A 26979-nucleotide genomic window follows, 5' to 3' on the forward strand; every position below is an offset into this window, starting at 1 on the left:
GTTATTCCCTCTTTGAGCCAATTCTAATGAGAATAAGGTTCATTCACTCCTCCGCTCCTTCCCCATCTTCCCATAAGCTTTTTCTTATTTCTTTTATGTGAACTACTTTTCCCCAGTCCACCTTTCCCTTTCCCCTTCTTCCAGTGCATTCCTCTTACCTCTTAACTTTATTTTGAAGATGTCATCATGGGTTAGCTAGGTGACAAAGTGGACAAAGCACCAGCCCTAGATACAGGAGGCCCCGAGCCTATATCCAGACCCAGATATAAGCCACCCCACCCTGCCTACCCCACAAAAAACAAGTATAAACAAAAAATAAATGCTTTACAGATATAATCCCTTCATATTCAGTTCACACCTGTGCTCTCTCTCTAAGTGTATTACTTTCAGCTGCTCTAATACTGAGAAAGATCTTATGAGTTAGAAGTATTATCTTCCCATGTAGGAATGCAAACAGTTTAATCTTTTGATATCCCTCATAATTTCTCTTTCCTGTTTACCTTTTTATGCTTCTCTAGGGTCATGTATTCAAAACTCAAATTTTCTATTCAGTTCAGGTTTTTTCATCATGAATGCCTGAAAGTCCTGTTTTTCATTGAAGTCCCATTTTGTCCCCTGAAAGATTATACACAGTTTTTCTGGGTAGGTGATTTTTGGCTGTTTTCCCAGTTCCTTTGCACTCCGGACTATTATATTCCATGACCTCTGGTCCTTTAATGTAGATGCTGCTAGATCTTTTATTATCCTTACTGTAGTTCCACAGTATTTGAATTCCTTTTTTCTAGCCCCTGCACCAGCAATCTGCCTATGTTAATGTGGATATAGATTTTCATTACAAAGAAAAAAGATAGAATAAATAAGATCTACATATCACAAGGAACATGAAACACTTTTGTTCTTCTCTCTAAAACAACAAAACAAAACACCACCAAAAGGTTTGGTGTAGTATGAGATTATGTAGAATTGATCAGAACCAGCCTAGGAAGACTAACCTAACAAACAAATCAAAACAGGTAGTGAGCAGATAGGACTTTTCTGTATCAGATCCATGAACAGCTGAGTTTGGTCCTCTTTGAAACATCTCTGCTTTCTGTTTACATAGGAACTCTAGCCTTCTCTTAGAGCCTTAGAAATCCCTTGCAATGATGGAAAACCTGAACACTTTGAGCCAACTGAGCAGCAGGGGATGATTGTACTAATAGCAGATGTGTTGTCTCTCACCAGGATTTTAGGAACACAACTGAGAATCACAAGCATAGATTCTACCAAATGTTGAAGACTGGAAAGAATTTGATAACGTTAATTGATTGGAAAGATCGTGATTATAATAGCATGTATACAAACCGCACAAATATTTTTATCTTACTTTTTAAAAGTTCATTTTTAATTTCTTAAATTTTAGAGATAGCAAAGTTTAGAAACAACCTATTTTATAATAAAGATTGGTGCCATGATAAAACTGGGAATTGTCAGGGTATTAATAACAGGAATATTAGTATTAATTTTATTTTAAAGAATGTTTACATAGCATTATGAAGAAATGAAAACCACACATGGAATGTGTTTCATCCAATACAAGAAGGAAAAATATCCTTGTTTCCATATTAACAATTTTTCCCCCCTAAGGGTACTGATTAGGTGATCAAAAAGCCTTTTTTGTCTGTTCTTCTAGTTTGTGAGCCTGTAGAGAAAACCACTAATATTAGTTACAGTAAATTCAAAGCACATAATTATAATGTTGTAAGAAGTGAAGGAAAATTAAATCATATGAAGTTGAAGGCACAATGAGTTGTTACTGTATATTGACTGATTAAGTTTGAGTAGTACTTATGCTCTAATTGGTGGATGTGGGTAGAATAAATAAATACAGAATTAATTGTGATATTGTCAACAGATTTGAACATTATTTTCATATATATAAATTGTCTTCTTTCATTGTAGTCTTATGGTGTTTCTTTTTATAATGAAAGTGATGACGTCTTGGAGAATAACTTCAAAATAATAAATTATTCTGTGCCTGTATTGATCATGTTTTTTAAGGAAGAACAGAGTTATAGAATAAATCACATTATTCTTGACCTTTTAAGAACATGATAAGCCATTAGAATTCTAATGTGTGGCTCTTCTTGGTGTCCTGTTTGTTTGTGTGTATAAATGTGTAGCCATCTAAATCTCTGATTAGGGAGATGCAAATTAAAATAACTCTGAGGTACCACCTGACACCTATCAGATTGGCTAAAATGACAAAAACGGAAGATAATAAATGTTGGAGAAGCTGTGGGAAAATTGGAACACTAATGCATTGTTAGTGGAGCTGTGAACTGATCCAACCATTCTGGAGAGCAATTTGGAATTATGCTCAAAGGGCGATAAAGCTGTGCATACCCTTTGACCCAGCAATCCCACTTTTAGGTCTTTTTCCCAAAGAAATCATGGAAGGGGGAAAGGGACCCACATGTACAAAAATATTTATAGCTGCTCTTTACGTGGTAGCAAGGAATTGGAAGTTGAGGGGGTGCTCATCAATTGGGGAATGGCTGGACAAGTTGTGGTATATGAATACAATGGAATACTATTGTGCTGTAAGAAAAGATGAGCAGGAGGAGTTCAGAGAAACCTGGAGGGTCTTACGTGAGCTGATGATGAGTAGAACCAGAAGAACATTGTACACAGTATCATCAACATTGAGTGTTGACCTACTGTGATGGACTATATTCTTCTCACCAATGCAATGGTACAGAAGAGTTCAAGGGAACTCATGATAGAAGAGGATCTCCAAATCCAAGAAAAAAAAAAAAGAACAGTGGAGTATAGATGCTGATTGAACCATACTATTTCTTTTGTTTTGGGTGCTGTGTTTTTTTTTCTATTTTGAGGTTTTGCAGCACTGCTCTGATTTTTTTCTCTTGTAACAGGATTAATGCAGAAATAGGATTAATGTTATTATGTGTGTGTGTATATATATATATATATATATATATGTGTGTGTGTGTGTGTTTATATATATATGTATATGTATATAGATATATAGATATAACCTATATCAGATTACCTGCTGTCTAGGGGAGGGAGGAAGGGAGAAAAATCTGAAATTGTAAAGCTTGTATAAACAAAAGTTGAGAACTATCTTTACATGTAACGGAAAAAATAAAATACCTTATATGTAAAAAATAAATAAATAAAATAAATGTGTAGCCATGGCTACAGTGATTTAAGGAGTTTATAACATTTTACGTTTGTACCCAGCTGCTTTTCCAAATCAAAGAGCAGTGTTTGGATACTGTAAAAAGCATCTTTGTTTATGTTCTTATGCCTAATGTCATATATTGATGTCAAAGATGTGTTGTGTGTGTATGTGTTTGAAGTGGTATGGTGCTACCTAAGTAGTCTATGATTAATTGAGAAATCAAATTTCTTTGCACAAAGAAAATAAGCAGTTAATTCTCAAACAATTGTGGAAAACCATTCAAATAGATTTTTTAAATGATAGTGAAAATAAAGCTGACAGAAAAATTAGTTATTGGTTAACCAGACAAAGAATTAAATTATGTAATTGGATTAAAACAAAAGAAACCCAGAGTGCTTAATTAAAAAAGATTAAAAGGATTTTGCCTGACAGTAATAATTTTGAGAAGTGAGTATTATTGATATTGTAATACTTTTTGGTGTCCTTGCTCTGAGATAGAATGAAAATATAATCTGTCACAATTTCCTTAAAACCTATAAAATAAGAAAGGTGAACTATATTATTTCTAAGGTCCCTTCTTGCTCTAAAGGTTTCCATCTGTTGAATTGATTATTAAGTTGGTAATCAGATCTAAATTTCAATAATCAAATGTCTCAACTTGAATTGAAATCATCATGAGTAAACTTGCAGAAATAAAAGGCCCTGGTAAATTTTAGTGGAAAGATTCTCTGAAATATCATTTTGATTTTTTTTTCAGTGTGTCATAATGAATTCTGGACTCCTAAAATAAGGAGTGGGTGTGAGAAGAAAGAATCCATTTTTGTATCTCACTGAATTTTAGTGAGTTTTATGTAGACTAATAAAAATTGATTCTGATTATTTTTTTGTAACTTTTTTGGTCCCATTGCTCCTGTTGTAACTGAAGTTAAAAACAAGCAAAAATTGTTTTATTTTCTAACATATGTAACAATTGGAATGATGCCACCTGCTGGAGACTTACTGTAGGAAAGCTCCACCATGAAGAGAAGGTCCCTTCATGGTCAACATCTGTAAGGACTAAAATTCTAGCTATACTGTCTAAAATATCTAATGAGTACTCGCCAATAAATTATAAGCTTTAGCAAGCATTAGACTTTTAAGCATTTATTAAGGAGAATAAGAATTTGGTGAAGAGAAAGAGAAAGGCCTAGATTCATCTATCTGTTAAAGGGAGAGTGCATTTCTAGCTCCCTTCTCCACCGGAATCCTCAGGAAAGAGAGAGTCAGAGCGCCAGTCTCCCTCTTCTTCCTCCCACCAGCAAACGTCACTTCCTGAAGCCAAAGAAAAGAGGCATGGTCTTGCCATCAGAGACCTTCTCCTCATGGTGGAGCTTTCCTACAGTAAGTCTCCAGCAGGTGGCATCATTCCAACCATTACACATAGCTGCTCAAAACATAACTTCTACATCTTATCATTCACATTTTTTTAATTATATGTATTTTCTTATATCCAAAATAGAACTCATCTTTTCCCCAAAATCCCATTCTTTTTTCTATATGAAGCACCACCATTTTTTTCCAATCTCCCAGGTTTATGACTGTTGTGATTTTGATTTCTCGCCCTCCTTCACTTTACATATCCAGTCATTTACCAAATCATGCCATGTCTACCACCCTATCATTCTCTCTGACCCTTTGTCTCTATTCACACAGCTACCACTTTAGTTCAGACCTTTATCAACTCTTGCCTTGATTATTGCATTAGCCTCCTAATTGATCTCCTTTACTCAAGTCTCTCCATCCTCAAATGTCTCTCCACTCCTGTCCATCCTACATACTGTTACTTTGACATTCAAGGCCCTTCATAACTTGGAATCCTCCTACCTTTCCAGTCTTCTTACACTTTATTCCATAAAACATAAATTTGGATCAAGTGCTGTTCTCTTTATGTATTCCCAGTGCTTAGCACAGTGCCTGGCACATATTTAGGTGCTAAGTAAATGCTTATTGATTGACTATTTTGTTATTGTTGTTGTTCAGTCTTTTTGGTTATGTTGAACTCCATTTTGAGTTTTCTTGGCCAAGCTACTGGAGTGATTTACCATTTCCTTCTCCAGCTCATTTTACAGATAAGGAAACTGAAGTAAACAGGGTTATGTGACTTGCCCCAGTTCACACAGCTAGTAAATGTCTGAGACCAGATTTGAACTCAGGTCTTCCTGACTCCAGGCCAGGCACTGTATCAACTGTGCCACCTAGCTGCCTGACCATTACCAAAGTGATTTTCCTTAAATGAAGATCTGACTATGTCACTACCTTACTCAGTAAACTTCAGTAGTTCCCTCTTGTCTCTATGGTAAAATATAAACTGTTTAACTTTTCAAGCCCTTCATTACCTGTTCCAAACCTATCTTTCTAGCTTCATTGTACATCAATTACCCGCCCTGCATTCTTCAGTTCAGCCAAGGATACATCTCTGTTCTTCCACAGGTTTTCTTCCCTCCCAACCCTCATCACAATGCCTTTGAAATGGCCACCACCCCCCTCCCCATTCCTAAAATATATTCTGTCCTCATCTCCACCTCAAATAATTTTTCTCTTCCTTCAGGATGCATGAAAACTTTCCTTATCCCTCCAACTGCTGGTGCTATCTGTCCCAAACTATATCTGATACTTCATCTCAGTCTTGAAGGAAGAGAAAATGTTCTTTTTTTTCCTCCCACCCCTACCGCCCCATTAGAAGTTAAGCTCTTTGAATTATTTCTGTCATCTAGCATTAGTGCCTGGCAAATAGCAAATGTTTAACAATTGAGCGTTGGTTGGTTGATTCTTCATTTTTGTTAGTATATTCTGTATATGCTGCATAGCATAGCATTAATATTTGGCACATAGCAGGTGCTTATTAAATGCTTGACTGATTATTTTTTGTTAGTAAGCTCTCTAAATATTATATAGCTATACCATATATATATATTTTTTGGTGAGGCATTTGGGGTTAAGTGACTTTCCCAGGGTCACACAGCTAGTAAGTATTAAATCTCTGAGGTTGGATTTGAACTCACATCCTCCCAAATCCAGAGCCAGTGCTGTATCCACTGCGCCACCTAGCTGCCCCAAAAAATATTTTTAAAATTTTTCTAATATGTGTTAGTAATTCTAAAATAAATAATTTAATATGTACTTTTCCCTCAGGTGAAAGTGTAAGTAAAACTGATTTATAGATACTGAATTTATGGAGCTGATTTAAAATTATAATGTCAGCTAATAAAGCAATGAAAACACATTTAAGAAGAAATATGCAGCAAATGAGTTTGTTCTAGGATTGGGCTGATGATAAATTGTTTTAAGAAAGGGATGCTGATTATTAAAGTTGAAGTACATTAAATTGAAAGGTACAGATTTATATTTTAATTTATTTTGAATTTTATTAATGTTTTAAGGCACTTTTGGTACTCAATTTATACTGAATAGAAAATCCATAATTTTACCATTAAAAAAGAATATTAAGCACTTAATGCCTGTCTAATGATTGAGCCTTTTGTTCTAGTCTCACCACTTCAATTAATTGGCCTTCAAGAAGCAAAATCAATTTGTTATAAGTTGGTATATATGAATTAATAAATGAAGGGGAAATCACGTGGTAATCTCTAATTATGTGCTAAGAACTCTGATAAGCACTGGTAATAGAAATAGAAAAAGCAAAGAGCTTACACTGAACTTAAGGGAGACAAAACATAAGAAAGTTTAGCTGTAGAGCAGATGACAAAGCCAAGGGGTCCTTAAACTATACAGATACATTCATTAGTGATAATGCTGGGGGGGTGGTCTGCAAGGCATAGAGGCCAGGAAAATAGTGAGGATTAGAGGTTAAGGGAGGCCTGATAGTTTTCCTTCTTATCAGAAGGAGTATTGTTGATTCTCGTGTCATAGAATTAAGGAATCCAGATTAAGGAAGATGAGAAAAGGGAGCATACCCTCTCTGGTAGTAGGTCTTCTCTCTACCTGGTGTCTCATACAGATTCTGAAGAAATCAGCCAATCTACCATTTACCAAGCATTTATTAAGCACCTGGTACATTCAGGGGTTGTGCTATGGGCTAGGGATACAAACACAAAGAATGAAACAGTCCATCCTCTAAAGTTCTAATCGGAGAGAAATAAATATGTATATAAACATGTATACAATAAATATAAGTAAATGCAAAATAGTTAACTCTAAAATAGTTTGGAAGGGAGGTCACTAGATATTGGAAGGGATCAGGAAAACTTTCAAAGACACGTTTGCCTTAAAGACATTCATTTTAAAGCCACATGGTTAATATTTGTATTCAGAGTGATTCTGCAGTCTTTAAGAAAACAAAAAAGGTGTTTCTTGAAGGAATTTAAAGATTTTAATAATTTCTTATTCTTGACCTTTTAAGAATGTGATAAACCTAGTCCACTGTTGGTGGAGTTGTGAAAAGATCCAACCATTCTGGAAAGCAACTTGGAACTGTGCCCAAAGGGCAATAGAACTGTGCATACCCTTTGATACAGCAATATCACTGCTAGGTTTACATCCCAAAGACATGTCCAAAAAGAGAAGACCTATTTGTACAAAAAAATATTTATAGCCACCCTTTTTGTGGTAGCTAAGCATTAGAAATCAAAGGAATGCTCATCAATTGGGGAATGACTGAACAAGGTGTGGCATATGATGGTGATGGAATATTATTATGCTATAAGAAATGACAAGCAGGATGATTTCAGAAAGGCCTGGAAAGACTTGTATGAATTGATGTATAGTGAAGTGAGCAAAACCAAAAGAATATTGTGCACAGACAGCAATATTTTTTGATGAAAAATTGTGAATAACAACTATTCTTAGTAATACAGTGAACCAAGACAATCCCAAAGAACATACTACCCACCTCCATAGAAAGAACTGATATTGATGGAACACAGACAGAAGCATGCTATTTTTCACTTTCTTTCATTTTGTTCTTTTATTCAAGGTTTTTGGTGTAAAATAACTAATGTGGTGATGTTTTATATAATCATAGATGTATAATCTATATTTGATTGCTTAATGCCTCAGGTAGGGGGGAGGAGAGGGAAAGAAGGAAGTATAAGAATTGGAACTCAAAAGTATAAAAATGTTTATTACTTTAAAAAATGACTGTGATAAACCATTAGAATTATAGTGTGTAGCTCTTTCTGGTGTTCTATTGTTGGTACATATGAATATGGAGCTAAGGATCCAATGACCTACTAATTTTATGTTTTTTTTTTATCTTTCTGCCCAACTGTGTTAACATGGACATATCATTTAACCCCCAGGACTAATTTTCTCATGAGATAGACCAAATGATGTCTAAGGCCACTTCAAGTTTGATAATCTATGAACTTCTATGTTATTAAAAGTTAAGGATGGGGCAGCTAGGTGGCGCAGTGGATAGAGCACTGGCCCTGGATTCATGAGGACCTGAGTTCAAATCCGGCCTTAGACACTTAACACTAGCTGTGTGACTCTGGGCAAGTCACTTAACCTCAATTGCCTCACCAAAAAAACCCCAAAAACCCAAACCAAAAAAAAAAAAGTTAAGGACATTTAATGAAAATATGTTTAGAAATTAAAACATTTTTAGGAAGAATTAAATATTTTCCTCTTAAATGTTTTATATTAAGTGCTACGTAATTCAGAGAAGAACTTCCTACCTAAAGTGTATATAATTCTGAAATTTTTATATTTAATTTTTGTCACTGAAACTCAGTTTTTTGGGTAATTTTTAGTTCCATGCCAAATATAGAAACAATAACATATTAATGAGACTAAAATAATAAGAAAAATATTGAACTACAGGCTTCCATTAAATTAAGTATTATGTTGATAAACTGCTCTAAAGATCACCAAACCTACATTTTTCCCCCCTAAGTTTTGGTCTTACTTGACAGAAAAATGAAACAGCCAAGGGGCTCAGGAGTCCTTGGACAGCTCCCAGATTCATTGGTAAAGAAGTTAATATTTCTTCTTTCCTTCATTCCAGAATTTTTTGAATAAACTTAACTGTGAACCCAGAAATTTTGAATACCTCTGTTATCCCTTTAGAATATTCACTGTCAAAACATATAGTTCAGTGAAATATTTTTGTGTAAATCTTGCTTTTGTTAAAAATGTACCTCAAATGTGCTTCGGTTTTTTCCTGCCTTTTTGAAATTATTTTGATAGGGTACTCTTCATAACTTTAACCTTTTTCTTCTTTACCCAGTGTATTAAAGGTTTCTTATACTGATGGGGACTTTTGTAGGTTATAACATAGTTGTTTTTCTTTGTATAAAATGTATAGAAGAAACTGAATGGTTTTTACTTAGATTGAAAAAAAATCTTTTGAAATAAGTTGATGAAGTTGAGGACTAATACTGAACTGTAGTAGGGGCCTACGTTTTAGAACCAAAAATCTTTATTTTTTTTAAATAATAAACATTTCAGGGGCGGCTAGGTGGTGCAGTGGATAAAGCACCAGCCCTGGATTCAGGAGTACCTGAGGTCAAATCCGGCCTCAGACACTTGACACTTACTAGCTGTGTGACCCTGGGCAAGTCACTTAACCCCCATTGCCCCACCAAAAAAAACCCAAATAACAAAAACAAAAAACCATTTCTATTTAAAGTTTTGAATTCCAAATTCTATCCCTCCTTCCCTCTCTTCTATCCCCTCTCCCTGAGGTGGCAAGAAATCAGATATAGGTTATACATGTGCAGTTATGTAAAACATTACTATATTAGTCATTTTGTATAAGAAAACTTGATTAAAAGGAAAAAATGAAAGAAAGTGAAAAATAGCATCCTTCAGTGTGTGTTCAGTCAATATTAGTTCTTTCTTTGGACATGGATAGTATGCTTCATCATTAGTCCTTTGGGATTGTCTTGGATCATTGTATTGCTGAGAATAGCTAAGTCATTCACAGTTCTTCAAACAATATTGCTGTCTCTGGGCAGAAAATTCTCCTGGTTCTGCTCACTTTACTATGCATCAGTTCATACAAGTCTTTTCCAGGCCTTTCTGAAATCATCCTACTTGTCATTTCTTATAGCATAATAATATTCCATCACCATCATATGCCACACTTTGTTCAGCCATTCCCCAGTTGATGGGCATTCTTTTGATTTCTAATGTTTAGCCACCACAAAAAGAGTGACTATAAATGTTTTTTTGTACAAATAGGTCTTCTCTTTTTGGACATGTCTTTGGGATATAAACCTAGCAGTGATATTGCTGGATCAAAGGGTATACAGTTTGATAGCCCTTTGGGCATAGTTCCAAATAACCCTCCAGAATGGTTGGATCCATTCAAACTCCACTAACAGTGGATTAGCATCCCAGTTTTCCAACATCCAATATTTTCCTTTTTGTTATATTTGCCACTCTCATAGGTGTGAGATGACACCTCAGAGTAGTTTTAATTTTCATTTCTCTGATCAATAGTGATTTAGGGGCAGCTAGGTGGCTCAGTGGATAGAGCACCAGCCCTGGATTCCAGAGGACCTGAGTTCAAATCTGGCCTCAGACACTTCACACTTACTAGCTGTGCGACCCTGGGCAAATCACTTAACTCCAATTGCCTCACCAAAAAAACCCCCTAAAAAACCAAATAGTGATTTAGAGCATTTTTTCATATGACTATAGATAGCTTTGATTTCTTCATCTGAAAACTGCCTTTTCATATCCTTTGAACATTTATCAAGTGAGGAATGACTTGTATTTTTATAAATCTGACTCAATTCTCTATATATTTGAGAAATGAGGCTTTTATCAGAGACACTTGTTTCAGAAATTCTTTCCCGGTTTTCTGCTTTCTTTATGATCTTGTTGATATTAGTTTTGTTTGTGCAGAAGCTTTTTAATTTCATATAATCAAAATTATCTATTTGACATTTTGTATTATTCTCTTTATCTTCTTTGGTCCTAAATTCGTCCTCTGTCCATAAATCTGACGTAAACTATCCATGCTCTCTTAATTTGCTTATGGTATCAACACCTTTTAAAAGAGACCCTTTCAGGGCAGCTAGATGGCACAGTGGTAAAGCACCGGCCCTGGATTCAGGAGGACCTGAGTTTTCAAATCCGGCCTCAGACACTTGACACTTACTAGCTGTGTGACCCTGGGCAAGTCACTTAACCCTCATTGCCCTGCAAAAAACAAAAAAACAAAAAAAAGAGACACTTTCACCCATTTCCCTGATAACAAGGCCCTTTCCTTTGGTATTTATGTTTTTCCTTCCTCCTTTCTCTATACCAGTCAAAGATATATACCTGATTTTTACAAAATTCCAAAAATGTATTGTGAGGTTTCACTATTGTACAATTCATTTGCCATGCATAAACCAAGAAATTGTTCATTTTTCATACAACTATGAAAACATGATATCTTCTTTGTAGAAAAATACTAACTTATTTCTGTAAATTTGCAAAAGTTATAAAATAGCTATTCCTGAGTCTGCTGCTTATAATCTTATGACTGGCAGGCCAATTAACCTTCTCCAAGGCTTTTACTTCATCTAGAAGGTGGGGATAATATTTGTACTACATATTTTGTAGAATTGTTATAAAGCTAATGTAAGATAATAAAAACATTTAATACACAGTTAAGGTATATATTTTTGTTTTCTTACTTTATGGATTTATGTATTTGTCAATGGTCATTTTTAAGTGTTAGAATGAAAGTTGTTGTTCAGATACAAAAAATTTTAATTTAAAATAGTTTTTTCTCCCAAGGCTATCCCTTTCCATACCCCTCCCCTCACATTTCTGCCCTTCTTTTCTCATTTTATTTACCCAACAGGTGTGTCCCATAACATATAATTCAGAGGTTAGTGTTTTCACATTTTGTCCTCACATTCTCATCTAATATGGTCATGGATGCAAAATTGAATGTGGTCATGAATGTCCAAATTATAGATCTAGCTGTGGTCGAATTGCCAGTTTCATTCTACAATGTGTACATTTTCATTTTTTCTCTGTTCCCACCAACTATCTTTTTTTTAGAGCTGCTTAGGTTCAGCTGTTTCTACTGCCATTATGACTTAGCCTTTGAAAAATGAAATAATGATTGCAATAATTTTTTAGATAATTACTTTACTCTATTCAGTTACCACTAGTTCCATTTTTTCTTTATTAGATATCATAAGTATTTAAATGTTGATGATTATAGTGTTTTAATTGCAACTTCCTTCTTCACATCTTTATTTAATTCTGAAATTCTTTGGCACAATGTGTAGTCATTTTATTTATTGGTCAGTTTCTGAGAAGAATCCCATAGTTAGCTTTGTTTTTCTTTTTAATTTCATTTATTAGACATATTAAGAATATACCTATGGCTGAGTCATTTAGGCATGTGTACAAGACCATAAAAATGCTTGACTGAGTTGAACAGGGAAACTAAAGGCCCACAAAGAGAGGGAAAACAAACCTTGCAGTTCTTTATTTAGTAGGGAATGACAGGCCAAAATAATAGATCTTTCACAGTACCCTGAGGTTAACAAAGTAGAATCTTGTTGGATTAGGACAGGGAGGGAATTCCAGAGATAAACAAGGTCCTGGTAGACTAGCAGTCTGAAGGAATTTGGGGACTGGGGAGGGAATTCCACAGGAAATGGGCTCCCTTTGTTTCCCTAAGATTATATCTGACAACTGTTAGTAGCACAGCCCTTGATCTTAGCTGCCACACTGTAGCAAAGGAAAAGAGAGGGTCTGTTAAGTCGTCTGACCCTATGAAGCCCTCAGGGCCACTTACCCCCAGCATGAGTGCCAGGGTGACATCCCAGGCCAACTCATCTGGCACACTAGACTGACTGGTCATTGCTACCACCCACCTGGCAGCAGCTGAGTCATTATACTATTCATATTCTCCATCATGCTTTCCCACTACTTCACTAAGTTGAATCAAGGCATTTGCCTCAGGAAAGCAAGTCTGGGAAGAGGTAAATGATTGTAACAAAGCTATAATGCTATAGCTTATAAGTAAACATACAATTAGTAAGTGATTCTCTGCCCTCTCCCCAGCCTACCCTCCAAGGGAAAACTGGTATATCTCCTGGCTCTCCAGACACTTCTCAGGCTGCTTTTTGTTCTTTTATAACATTCTTCCCCTTAATCAGGAGCGCATTTGATTTTCATTTAGCCTGCTTTTACCTGTATAAAACTTTTGTAGAGGAAAAGGACTGTGCATACTGTAGTTTTTGTTACTCTTTTAGGGATGGGGTGGGGCCAACAAGCTAAATAATGATGTTCCCAGAGGAAACTCTAGGTGGTAGGTGATACCTAAAGAGATATGATAGATGAGCCTCCAAGAGTGAACCCAATATGTCTTTAATTGTCATAAGAATTATAAAATTCCAAATTCAATCTTGTAGGCATAGCAATAATAATATTTCTATATGGCCCATGTGCCTACCCAACGTTGTCTTGGAAGCATCTTCATTTGATGCACTTTTAAAAATATTTAAATCAGGTTACCTGTTAGCAACCAAGGCAACCAATGAGCATTTTCAACCAACACATTTATTTTAGAAACAAATAAGGATATGAATGGCACTCAGACCCAGATCTAAGACCAAGAAACAAACATAAAACATCCACAGGGGAGTTCTAACAACCTGACTGCCTGTGATTTCCTAGTGCTATGGCAAGTATGGCTGTCATATCCCCACCTGCCAGCTACCCTCTCTTATCCCTACTCTCACTGATCCCTTAAATCTTCCATCTACTCTTACAGCTGTTGCTTCCAGGGATCCCAATGATCCACAGTCCTGCTCTTAGCAGGTCTCTCTGCAGCCAAACCAGCAACATAACCCAGGAACTCTCCTTTTTGTCTTCATGATCAAACAATGGAAAAAAATTCTGCAGATCTTCTCTGTAAACACATTCTTTTATTTCACTCTTATATTTTCCCTCTTTCACTAATTCCCTCCTTGATCTGGTTAAAGTAACATAAAAAAACCTTCCAGTTGCTGCCCTTTAAACATTGGAATATTAACATTATCATTCTTTTATGTGCCTCCCAAGCATGGAATTTCAGGGGGGCGGCTAGGTGGCGCAGTGGATAGAGCACCGGCCCTGGAGTCAGGAGTACCTGAGTTCAAATCCAGCCTCAGACACTTAACACTTACTAGCTGTGTGACCCTGGGCAAGTCACTTTTAACCCCAATTGCCTCACTTTAAAAAAAATATTAAAAAAAAAAAGGCATGGAATTTCAGAAGTGTTCCTGAACACTTTTTATTCACATGTTCTTTCTTTATCTGGGCTATAGCTGAATCTTACCTTTCCTTTTCCTCTAGTACAAGGCAATATAGCATAGTGGACTGAGACCTCTCCTGGGGGTCAGAAGTCCTGAATGTGAGTTTTGCCTCTGCTCCTTACTGATTGTCTGATTGTAGGGTGATCCCTTCAATGCTGTGCACCTAACATTCTTCCTCTGAAAACAAAGGGGATGATACTTGCATTGCCTATGCTTCTTTGTACATCACTTCACATGAGGTTGGTGAAGAATGTACTTAGTTGTTGAACTAGAATGAGATGGATTGCTGTTTCCATATAGGATGTAAAAAGGGTTGATTTTCACCTAGGAGATGTCATAGTGCTTGGTACATGTTAAGGAAGTGCTCAAGGTATTACATATGTGTATGTGCATGTATATATGATACATATGTATATATATACACACATGCATTTTCTCAAACATATATACATAAATAACTTGTAAGCATGTGCGTATGTGTGTGTGTATGTATATATATTTATATATTTATATTTGTTGATAACACAAACCTAGGAGGTATAATTAACCTATATTAACACAGTAGGAATCCAAAACCACACTGATAGGCTAGATCATTGTGCTAAATCTAATAAAATGAAATTTAATATTGATAAATAATAGTCTTATACTTTTTCAAAATTAATTTAACAAGTGCAGGATTGAAGAAACAGCCAGACAGAAATTTGTCAGAAAATGATCTGAGGGTTTTAGTGTATTTCAAGTTCAATATGAGTCAAACATGTGATGGGGAAGCCAAAAAGAAACAGATTTGGGACTGCATTAAGAGAGTTATATCTTCAAAGAAGAAAGATCCAATAATTCTGTTGTATTGTGCATTAGTCAAAAAACATCCTGAATACAATATTCAGTTTGGGAAATCCGAGGTCAGGAAGGCTATTGATTAGCTTCAGAGCATCCAGAAAAGAGCAGTCACATTGTTGAAAACTCCTAAATCCATGCCATCAGTTAAAAGAACTGAGAATATTTTATCTGGAGTAAAGAAGTCTTAGAAGGGATGTGACAGCAGGCATGACTTGGGTAGAGATATAGTAAAGGAGACTGAAAAGAAGCAGTTAAATAGGAAAGAACCAGGAAAAAGAAGCATAAAAATTATCTCAAGAGACCACAGTATCAAGGGTGATCAACAAATGCAGATAGGTTAAGAGGGCTGAGGAAAAGCCATTACATTTTGCCACTAAGAGATCATTGGTAACTTTAGAGAGCACAGTTTTAATTGAACGTTAAGGCCTGAAGCCAGAATAGAGAGTTGAAAAGAGAATAAGAGGAGGGGCAACTAGGTGGTGCAGTGGATAAAGCACCGGCCCTGGATTCAGGAGGACCTGAGTTCAAATCCAGCCTCAGACACTTGACACTTACTAGCTGTGTGACCTTGGGCAAATCACTTAACTCTCATTGCCCTGAGGGGGGAAAAAAGAGAGAGAGAATAAGAGGAAATGAAGTGGAGCCATCACTCATTGATGACTCTGTCAAGTTTAGCAACCAAGAGGAGGAGACATATAGGACAATAACTAGCAGGGAAGGACAGATCAAGTGAGAATTTTTTAAAAGGATGAGGAGACATGGCCTTGTAGGCAGTAGGTAAGCAGCCAGTAGACATGGAGGGAATGAAGATTAGTCATAGAACGGGAGTGATGGAGGAGGAAATCTGTTGATGAAGATGGGATAGAATGGGATTACATGTGCATGTAAAGGCATTTGCTTTGGCAAGGAAAGGACCAATTCATGTAATACAGAGGTGAAGAATAAGATAGTTGGGAAGAAGCATCTGTGATTGAGAGGAGGAAGAGAAAAGAAGGAGCTCCCAGTGAATGCCTCATTTTTTTCAGTTAAGTACATACTACAAATTCCTTAGTTGAGAGGGTGATGGTGCAGTGGTGCTCTGGGAGGCTGGAGGAATGAGAAATAAAAAGGTATGGTATATCTGTACTGAGTAAAATAGTGAATTATTTAGGGAAATATTAAAGTATTGCCTTGCTCCAGTGCATCATTTGAGTTTATGCAACATAAATTTGTGGTGGACCCAGTCAGTACAATTGTGTGATTTCCTACATTTCTGTTCAGCATCACATGACTGGATGCTGGCAATACAAGCAACTCTAAGGATAAGATGGTGTGGAGTTCAGCTGTTCATCAAGGAATTGAAATAGAGAAAGGAGAATATACCCAGTAGCAGAGTGATGGCCTGATAAAGAACTGAAAGGTGGTGGAATTGAAGGTCTCAATGAGGATGTATGGCAGAGGGGAAATGCAATTATTGAATATTATGACTAGATAAAGAATTTTAGAGTTCACAAACATGGAAGTGGAACACTTTTAGTTGATGGCAAGATGAACAGTGTTAATATCTTTGTCTATGGCTGAGATGGATTTGAGAAAGGTTCAAATCCCACCACTGATGTTTGATGCCTCTGTGACCCTGGTAAGGCACTTAATTTCCTGGGCTTCAGTTTCCTCATTTATAAAATGGGTCTGAATGATGACAGTAATGATTCAGAATCACTGGTACCCCATTCCAGTAGGTATAACCAGGGAGAAATTTCTTAATCAATTAAGAATGGGTTCAGATAATTTTTCATTATTCATAGGGATTTGACCTCAGGGCAGAATTCTCTGACTTCCTTAGTCAGTACATGTGAGAGAAGTGCTGCAAGCTGAAGAAATAGCATTGCTCAGGCTGGAGACTTGATAGAATAGCTTTTCTCCTCTTCCCTGAAAGTGAGGAGTCTGCTCCAACTCTATAGAATAGCATTTCTTCTCTTCCTGAGAATGGCTGTAGACAAAGCAGGAGATCCATTCAATGGAATGCCATTTCTCTTCTTCCCAAAATTGAGAGGAATGATGTATGGCGATAAGGAGGGAAGAATCAGATTGTGGGCTTAAGTGCCTGGGTTAATATACACATTATTAACCAGAAATGAGGAAGTCAGAAAAGCAAGATTTGGTAAAAAAAAAAAAATTGAAGTTTTGAGTATGTTGAATGTTAAGTTTGGATGTGATATCAAAATGGATATATCCTTCTAGTATTTGAAAATGTAGAGCTAGAGCTTGGAAGAAAGGATAAAGTTAGAGATACTTGAAGCTGTGGACATGGATGTGATTGCTAAGGGAAATTTTATCAATAAACAAGGACTAAGAACAGAACTTTGGGGAATACCTACTTTGGGAGTATGAAAGAGGAATATCTAAAAGAGAAGGAATATTTTATACATATACACACTCATACATGTCTAGTAGTAGAAGAACCAGAAGGATGTGATGCCATTGGACATCATTCTGATTTTTTTTAAATAATGGAAAATGGAAAAGAAATATAATCCTGGTGCTGAAATAATTGAGGAAGTTGTAACAATGTCCTGGAGATTTCCAGATGGCTATAGCAAAGATAGAGAAAAGATATAATCAATTATATTACAGAAACTTCAAAAAATTATTTTATAATGGTAGCCAAACAATGACCTAGTGATAGCAGTAGGCAAGAAAAGAGTATCCTATGTCTAGTGACTCTATGAGTGAGTAGGATGTCATTGTGTACAATTCTAGCTTTCAGTTAAAGGACAGGGGTTCCACATGGCACAATAAAAGGACAAGCCTAGTCAAGGGGTAGGTAGAGATGGTTTTGGTCAAGGAACTGCAGAGGTTGAGAGCTATAGCATAGGAAGATATCAAAAGGGTAATTAGAAAAGCAGGAGCTTGGGCAAGGTATTAAGGAAGTACCTTCTATAGACAGAGGTAGAATTTAATTAGTGGAGAAGTTTATAGACAATAATTCCCAAGTACTATGTTGCCTCCCCTCCATCTTTTTGGTCTGAAGAATGATTCACTGCCTGTGTGTTGGGGGATGAGGGTTAGGGTAGACTGGCAAAATTGTTCTCCTAGAGAATCAATATGGTTGCTGTAAAATAGATATACTAGCATTGTATACCACATAATATGTATATATATATGCATGCCTGCATGCATTATAACCACTGGAGTTAATTGGAATTTTTTTTTAATCCAGATCTGGGTTTGTTTTTATAGAGAGAGCTTCTAATATGAAAATTTCCTACAATAGTAAAGATCAGCTACTCATTTTGAGTTTACAGATTTAGAGAATTGCCTGGGGCCCTTAGAGAGATTAAGGAGGGCACATAACCAGTATATGCTAGAGGCAGGGGTTGACTCTAGATATTCCTGATTTCAATTGTTATTCTTCAGTTGTGTCCAACTCTTCAAGATCCCATTTGGGGTTTTCTTGGCAGAAATACTGGAGTGCTTTGCCATTTCCTTCTCCAGATCATTTTACAGTTGAAGAAACTGAGGCAAACAGGGTTAAGTGACTTGTCCAGGGTCACACAGCTAATTAGTATCTGGGGCCAGTTGAACTCAGGAAAATGGGTTTTCCTGACTCTAGGCCCTGTGCTCTCTCCACTGTGCCACCTAGCTGCCCCTTATTTCTTTTTTTTTTGTTTGTTTGTTTTGTTTTTTGTTTTTAAGTGAGGTAATTGGGGTTAAGTGACTTGCCCAGGGTCACACAGCTAGTAAATGTTAAGTGTCTGAGGCCAAATTTGAACCCAGGTCCTCCTGACTCCAGGGCCAGTGCTTTATCCACTGCGCCACCTAGCTGCCCTTGCTGGCCCTTATTTCAATGCCTAATTTCAGTTCAATTTACATGACTAATTTTTGAGGTAATTGATAGATGGGTTGTAGTAGCATGGCACTAGGAGATGAATGATAGAACCTTTTTACCTTTTCATGTCCCTAATATATTATTGTTCTTACACATTTAGATTAGGTTTAGGAAACAAGAGAAGATTGTTACCAGAGCTGTAATTCCAGGACTCCTAAGTGAATTAGGAAGTAGGCTAGAGGGTTTTGTTGTCAATAAGGAAAAAAAAATGTTGCGTAGATTTTTTTTATGAATATCTTTTTTAGGGTAGTTATTTGTTCTACATAGCTCTACAAAGTATTAGCTTGTTTTCTTATTTGAGACATACATTTTGTTCCTTCAAAGTTAAGGGTAATGTATTCTGTGTAGGAAACATTTATTTTTCTCTTTTCTCAAGAACCATAGCCTAACTGGGATCAGGTCTCCATGTCCATGTATTATTATTGTTACTTTTACTGGAAATCTATTTAATACTAGCAAGAGAAAAGTAGTATCAAAAATAACTGTCACTTTTCTGTTATAAAGAAGAAAGCAGCTTGCAAAAGTACATTTAAATGAATAAAATTCACCGTTAAACATAATACAAAGAAGGTGAAGTGTTTTTTGTAGTGACTACTCTGTGTGTGTTTTTTTTAAAAATGAGGTTATTTGATAAGTTCTTAGAAGTCAAGGGGGGCAGTTGGGTGGTGCAGTGGATAGAGCACTGGCCCTGGATTCAGAAGTACCTGAGTTCGAATCCGGCCTCAGACACTTGACACTTACTAGCTGTGTGACCCTGGGCAAGTCACTTAACCCCCATTGCTCCACAAAAATAAATAGATAGATAGATAGATAGATAGATAGATAGATAGATAAAAAAAATTTTTTAAAAAGAATTCATATACCCATAGTTGTAAAAGGTAGATGATCGGCTTGTTTTCTATTTTTAAATGCTATAATCTTTAATATTCGGGCTCCATATGTATTTTTCATTCATTGTCAAATATGATATAAGATGTTGGTCTAATTCTAATTTCTGCCATACTGCTTTTTCATATTCTCAGAAGGACTTATCAAATAGGAAGTTTTTTCTTGATTAACTTGTGTTTTTAGTTTTGTAGAATCCTGGGCTATTTTAGTCTTTCTCATTCTCCCTTGCCTGGTTATTCCATAAATCTATTAAAAAATTTTTTTTTAAACCAGATCTAAAATGTTTTTGGTGATCACTATTTTATAGTATAGTCTTATCCCTTTACTCTAAAAAAAAATTTCTTAGTGACCACACTCCACTTTGCATCTGCTACTTTGGTTTCAACGCCAGAACAAGATACCCCTCTCAGAATAAGTTCATCACTTCTAAATTCACCATGTTGCTAACTTGAGCTCTGATTGATACTTTGTCCATCATCTTCTCCTTACCAAATGGAAAGCTGGAGAGTGAAGTGCCAAACTCCTCCCATTGTCTTCCTTTATAGAGCACAGAAACTGAACTCAGCTCACTCAACTTTGTATTTGCTTCCCTGCTTGGTTTTAACTCCACAGAACAGGATGCCCTCACACCAGATACCCCCTTGTGCTCTTCCTACTTTCCTTCTATGTATTATCTCTATCATTGGATTCCAAGTTCCATGAAGACAGGGACTGTTTTTCTTTTTATTAATTCCATATCCAGCACTTTGCATAGTGCCTGGCACATAGTAGGTGATTAATAAATATTTATTGGATTGGATCACTTTTTTAAAAATCCCCTTAGGTCAGTGTTTCTATTTGTTCATCATCATTACCATCATCTTAAGATGAGATAATTGATATTGCTTAATCTTTCCTTGAAAGTTGTATTACTTACCTTGCTTCTGTTTCTGTTTTTGAGGGTGTTGGCAAGTCAGATATCCTGCTCATTTTTGGTGGGTGTGTATGTGTGTGTTGGTGTGCAAAAATGCCACAAATGCTTCTCTTTTATTGAGCATCATTTCAGTTATGATTATACTCACATTTGCTGAGCATGTCATTTTGGAAGGCTTTATGTGATCCTTTGTTTGTTGCAGTGGAGGGTGGCCAGTAATTGCCATTTAATCTCATCTCTGGGTCCATGTCCTTCTAAATTTCAGGATTTCATTTGTCTCCAAGGAGCTCTTATTCCTTTTCTCTTGAGGGAATTGTCCGTTCCTTTCTCTGCTGTCTATGCCTTAGATTAAGGTATCATAGTAGGACATTAATTGTAGGAATTTAATTTGTAAATGGATTATTGCAACATTTTATTTTGTGGCAAATGATCCTTTGCATTGTGTGCATGTGTGGAGGTGGATATATAAGGTTAGGGACTGAACTTGTGTTACATTGGTACAGGGAGTTTCAGGGTGAAGGAACTCCAATGGATGCAGGTGATACCTTCTCTGCAACCTAGCAGTGCTAGGTTTATATCCCAAAGACATCCCCCAAAAGAGAAAAAGACCTCTTTGTACAAAAATACTTATAGCAGCTCTTCTAGTGGTGGCTAAGAATTGGAAATCAAAGGAATGCCCATCAATTGGGAAAAGGCTAAACAAGCTGTGGTATATGATGGTGATGGAATATTATTGTGCTATAAGAAATGACAAGCAAGATGATTTCAGAAAGGCCTGGAAAGACTTGTATGAACAGATGTATACTGAAGTAAGCAGAACCAAAAGAACATTGTGCACAGAGACAGCAATATTATCTGATAAAGAACTGTGAATGGCTTAACTATTCTCAGTAATACAGTGATCCAAGGCAATCCCAAAGGACTATTAATGAAACATACTATCTGCCTCGAAAGAAAGAACTGATATGGATGGAACACAGACTGAAGCATGCTATTTTTCACTTTCTTTCATTTGTTTTTCTTTTATTCAAGTTTTCTTATACAAAATGACTAATATGGTCATGTTTTACATAATTATAGATGTAAAACCCATATCTGATTGCTTACTACCTGGGGGGGGGAGGGAGAGAAGGAGGGTTAAAAATTAGAACCCCAAACTATAAATAAGTGTTTATTACTTTAAAAAAAATAAAGTGGTAGCAAATTACTTTAAAAAAAAAAAGAATCCCTATCTTAGAGCATTGTCTAGAGCAGAATTGTCAGACTCACCTCTTGCAGCCTGGATGCAAGAGACTTGCAACACTCCTGAGTGTAGCCCAAACTGAATTAAAATGTAATTGGAAAACATTTAATAAAACAGATAAAAATATAATACAACATGGATAATGTTAATTTGTGGTTTTCCAAATCAGTATGCAGCCTGCAAGGATCCTGTTTCTATTTGAATTTGACAAAGCTGGCCTAGAACAAGGAGAGGTTATGTGATTTGTGCAGTGTCACATGAACTTCTTTGATATGAGGCCATCTCTCTCTCTCTCCACTGTGCCATGCTACCTCTTTGTGTTTATATATGTGTTTATTTGTGTGTGCATTCTTTTATATAATTATTTGAACAAACAGGCAAAACTTACTGGGTAAATTTATTTGCTTTTAACTCATTTTATTCTAGGTTTTCTTTGAATGAAAACACTTTATTCCTGAAAAACTAAGAAATATTCTTTATTTTTAGAGTGAAGTTATTTAATGTATATAACATGGAAAAAGTCTGCATGAAAATAATGGCTAGTTTATCTTTCATTCCATTAATCTGAACTCTTTGTTACCTGCTCTTCCACACACCTCCATTACAATAACTATTGTCACTCAAAGTAATGACCTTGAAGCATTGTATGATGTCTTATTGTTAACACCTTCTGCATCACCTATGGAAGATTAAAGTGCATGTGATATAATTTTGATACTTTATTGATATTTTATCATTTTGATTATTTGAAAATTGGAAATTGAAATTTAACAATTACATTAATATTTGCTGGTTTGCCAAATTAGTTGTTTTATACTAAAATACAGTTTTATTACTGTATTCTGTTAGAGTTCTTTTTATTTTTTCATTTGTTTTCCACATCATCTATGCCAAATGTTCTAAGATGTCCTTGGCAAAGAAAAATATGGGGTTTAAATATAATGCTTTTGAAATAACCACAGTGGTTCAGTGTGTGAGATCTCAAGGAGGTCCATCCATTTCTACCAGGCTCTCAAAATTGGGAACACAATTTCTCCCTTATTCAAGAAAGCCGTTGGGAACATTTTTATATATATATATTTGTAATAGTTTGTTTAAAATTAAATTTAAGGTAGTAAATCAGAGCTTTTGGTGGTATAATTTTGACAACACATAAAGGGTAATAAGTGATCCTTAAGAATTGATCAAAGGGAATCATTCTGTTTGTTTTTTATATATTTGTTTTTATGTCCTTTAATCTAATGGTGTTTCCAATTCCATTCTGAACTCAGTAATGCACACTCAGCTTCTCACTTAAGTCTTCTTGGCAGAGCCTAATACTGTCATTGCCAGACAGACAGTGAGTGGGTCCAAATTTGCCTGAGCAATCCATACAAGTTTACCTTGTAACAAAAAACAGTAGTTATCAGAAAATGCATATCTTTTTTGGCTGTTGTTTCTGTCTTAGTAACCAAACTTAAAAAGAAAAACATTGGAAGGCCAAGGAGTGGAAAGAATATCCACTGAAAAATAACCTACTTCTCAATTTTCTACAGGTTCACCTTTCCTAGCCAGCGAAGAGGGTGTACTAGGAGGTGTGATAGTTCTTCGATCTTGTAGATGTTCTGCAGAACCTGACTCCTCACAAGATAAACAGACCCTTCTAGGTGAGTTTATAATATTTATTTAGATGTATACACACACACACACACACACACACACACATACACATGTATGTGTGTACATACATAAATATATTTTTATATATGTATATATGTAGAGTATGAAAGGTAGATAAAGAAAATTAGTTTTTTTCTTTAAGGAAAGGATAAATTACTACAATGAGGTCTTCTGTTCTTCATTTATGTATTTTTTTTAAATTCCCCTTCACTTACATTTGTCTGAAAATAAACATATACATTTTAGAGTATAAATTATAAGCTCCAACTGGGCAAAAGTTGTCATTAATTTATATATCTTCTGTTACAACTACTGGGCTGTTTTACACATAAAAGGTCTTGATATTGAGTTGGACTGAATTAAATATATCCTATTGCTCAATGGGTTTACAACCCAAATGCCCTGTATATTGTTGCTGTGTCATTTCAGTTATATCCAACTCTTTTTGACCCTTTTTGGGGTTTTCTTGGCAAAGGTACTAGAGTGGTTTGCCATTTCCTTCTCCAGTTATTTTTAATGATAATGAAATCGAGGCAAACAGTGTTAAGTGACTTGCCTAGGTTCACACAGCTAGTAAGTATTTGAAGCCAGATTTGAACTCATGAAGATGAGTCTTCTTAATTTCAAGCCCAGCACTCTATCCATTGAGCCACCTGGTTGTCCCCACTCTACAAGCCAATTGATCCTGCTAATCTAATTCTTACAATAGAAAAGGCATTTGTAGTTGACCTTTCTCATGCAGCTGTTTAGAAGTATAAAAATAATGTCATCATATAATTACATAGTATTTTTATAAGAACTTAAAACTATTCATAAATATTTTATTTTCCCCCCACCAGATAGAATGTACTTATGTAAGATGATCCTCCTTCATTAAATACATATTTTGGTGAGCTAGGAAACAATTATCTTACTGTATCTGGTGTTCAGTTCATTGTCCATTGTATTAATGATAATAGGAACAGTTAGGTAAGTAAATGACCCAAAAAAAAAAAAAAAGAAAGAAAAGAAAGAAAAAGAAATGGAGATTGAATTGGTCTCTCCATAAAGAGCCAAAAAGATTCACATAATCCCTTTCGGACAGTTTATATAACTACCAGTTTTCTGTATCCAGCCTAGTCTCTAGAGATTCAGTTCTGCATCACCAACTACTTGTTGGATGTTTTGAACTAGATATTTAATGTTACTTAGTTGCTAAGCTTTTTCATAATTCCTCCTGGAACTTCACTGGCTCCTTTGTTGTCAACAGACGTAGCCTACATGGGTAGGAATTCAGAGCTATAAGAAATGCTATGGGTATCTAGTTCAATTTCCTCCTTTTAAAGATGAAGAAACTGAGACCCAAAAGGGGGAGAGATTTGTCCAAGATCACAAAGATAGTAAGCAGTAGAGTAGGTTGAATTCAAAGCTATGCTCAAAAATCACTGGGTTTTTTTCCCCTTACTGCATCATGCTGTTTCTCCTGCTTTTGTGTGCCTGATTCCCCTAACAGATATGAAAGTATTATTATTCTCATTTTAAGATGAAGAAACTGGTGCTCATGGATGTGACTTGTCCATGGCCACAAAGCCAGTAAGCATTGGGGCGAAAACTCAAACCCCCAAATAATCTGACTCCAAGTTTAGTATTCCTTCTACTATATCCTGCTCTTTCTTGGCACCATTTAAAACTCTTATATAAAGTTTGTACTTAAATGCACATGATAAAAATTTTTTAAATAAAAGGCATTTTAATTTCAACACTTTCTGTAATCACCTATACTTCTGAAAGCTATAGAGTAGGACCTCCTCCTTAAAAGCATTATGAACAATTTTCTAAAGTATAAATTTTTCCAAAATAGTCTAGCTTAAGGAAATTTATTTTTTGCTATGATCCTTTAAATCAGCGTCTGTTAAACTGATTAAGTTTAAAGGAGAAATGAACAACTGTAACTCTTGGATTTACTTTGAGTTTATTGTTACCTTCCTGAAGGTCAGTGCATTCAGGGTCACATGATACAGTTTACTGCACACAAAATCCATTGTCTTCAGATGTTATTTATATTTTCTTACGGATATGTGAACTATAATGCCAATAATGATGTGTGCCCTAATCTGTGAAAAATTATGAATGATTCATGGAGCCTACTTGAGAAAAGTAGATTTTTTAAAAATATAACACCAAATTAATATTCAGTAAATTATCATTAAGGTCTACCCAGATTCTGACTAATTCATTTAAGTTCATCATTGAAATAGGACACCCTTTATTCTCCCCTTGTTCCCAAAGAGGAAAAATAACCTATTTTCAGAAATTAATAAATCAAAGCAAGGTTATTCTTTTGTTTACTTTCTTTTTAATCAAGTCTTAAAATACTTCATATTTTTATTTCTGCAAACCAGATTGGAATTAAAATATAGGATGTCATTAAAGAATGTTACATTGGCAAAAAAAAAAAGTTTTGACAGACTTCTTTGGACACTATTACTAAGTTGCTTTACACATGGCAAAGGACAGAAAGTAGATTACCCAACTGACAATATCAGAGGAAGTCAAGAACTAAGGCTTGCACAGTTGATTGTTGTTACAATATTGCTGTTACTGTGTACAACATTCTCCTCACTTCACTTTGCATCAGTTCATAGAAGTCTTCCTAGGTTTTTCTGAAGCCATTCTTCTCATCATTTCTTATAGCATAATAGTATTCCATCTCAATTATATACCATTTGTCCAGCCATTCTCCAGCTGATGGGTATCCCCTCAATTTACAATTCTTCGCTACCACGAAAAGAGCTGTTATACCTATTTTTGCTTTGTATGCTTTTTGTACATACTGTATATGTACATGTCATTGTCCTCACTCCTTTAGAATGTTAATTTCTTGGAGGAATGGAATATTTTGCTTTTGGTTTTGCATCCCCATTACCTAGCATTGTACATCCTGAGGTACTTAATAAATGTGTATTGATTGATCAGTCAGCTTTTTCTTGCTCTTTTCTGGAAGCAAGAAAAGGGAGTGGGGAGAGATAAACCATTTACCAGGGTGACTATACAAAAGATGAAAAACTTCCTTACTAGAGAAGAGTGAGGCATGAGGTGAGCAAATTTGACCAGAGGCTGCTCTTTTGACTCTCTTTTAGCTTT

At 35.6% G+C, this 26979-nt stretch overlaps 1 protein-coding gene across 3 annotated transcripts in view; it reads left to right on the forward strand.

The window, feature by feature from the left end:
- The window catches only part of TASP1 (taspase 1), a 278215-nt gene that overhangs the window by 202444 nt on the left and 48792 nt on the right, over positions 1-26979 (forward strand). For all 3 annotated transcript variants that reach the window (XM_043983168.1, XM_043983170.1, XM_043983169.1), the window contains one exon: positions 23733-23843. In XM_043983168.1, the coding sequence (XP_043839103.1) occupies positions 23733-23843 (111 nt within the window). The remainder of the gene's footprint in view (positions 1-23732; positions 23844-26979) is intronic.

The sequence above is a fragment of the Dromiciops gliroides genome, chromosome 2 (assembly GCF_019393635.1).
Source record: "Dromiciops gliroides isolate mDroGli1 chromosome 2, mDroGli1.pri, whole genome shotgun sequence".
NCBI lineage: Eukaryota > Metazoa > Chordata > Mammalia > Microbiotheria > Microbiotheriidae > Dromiciops > Dromiciops gliroides.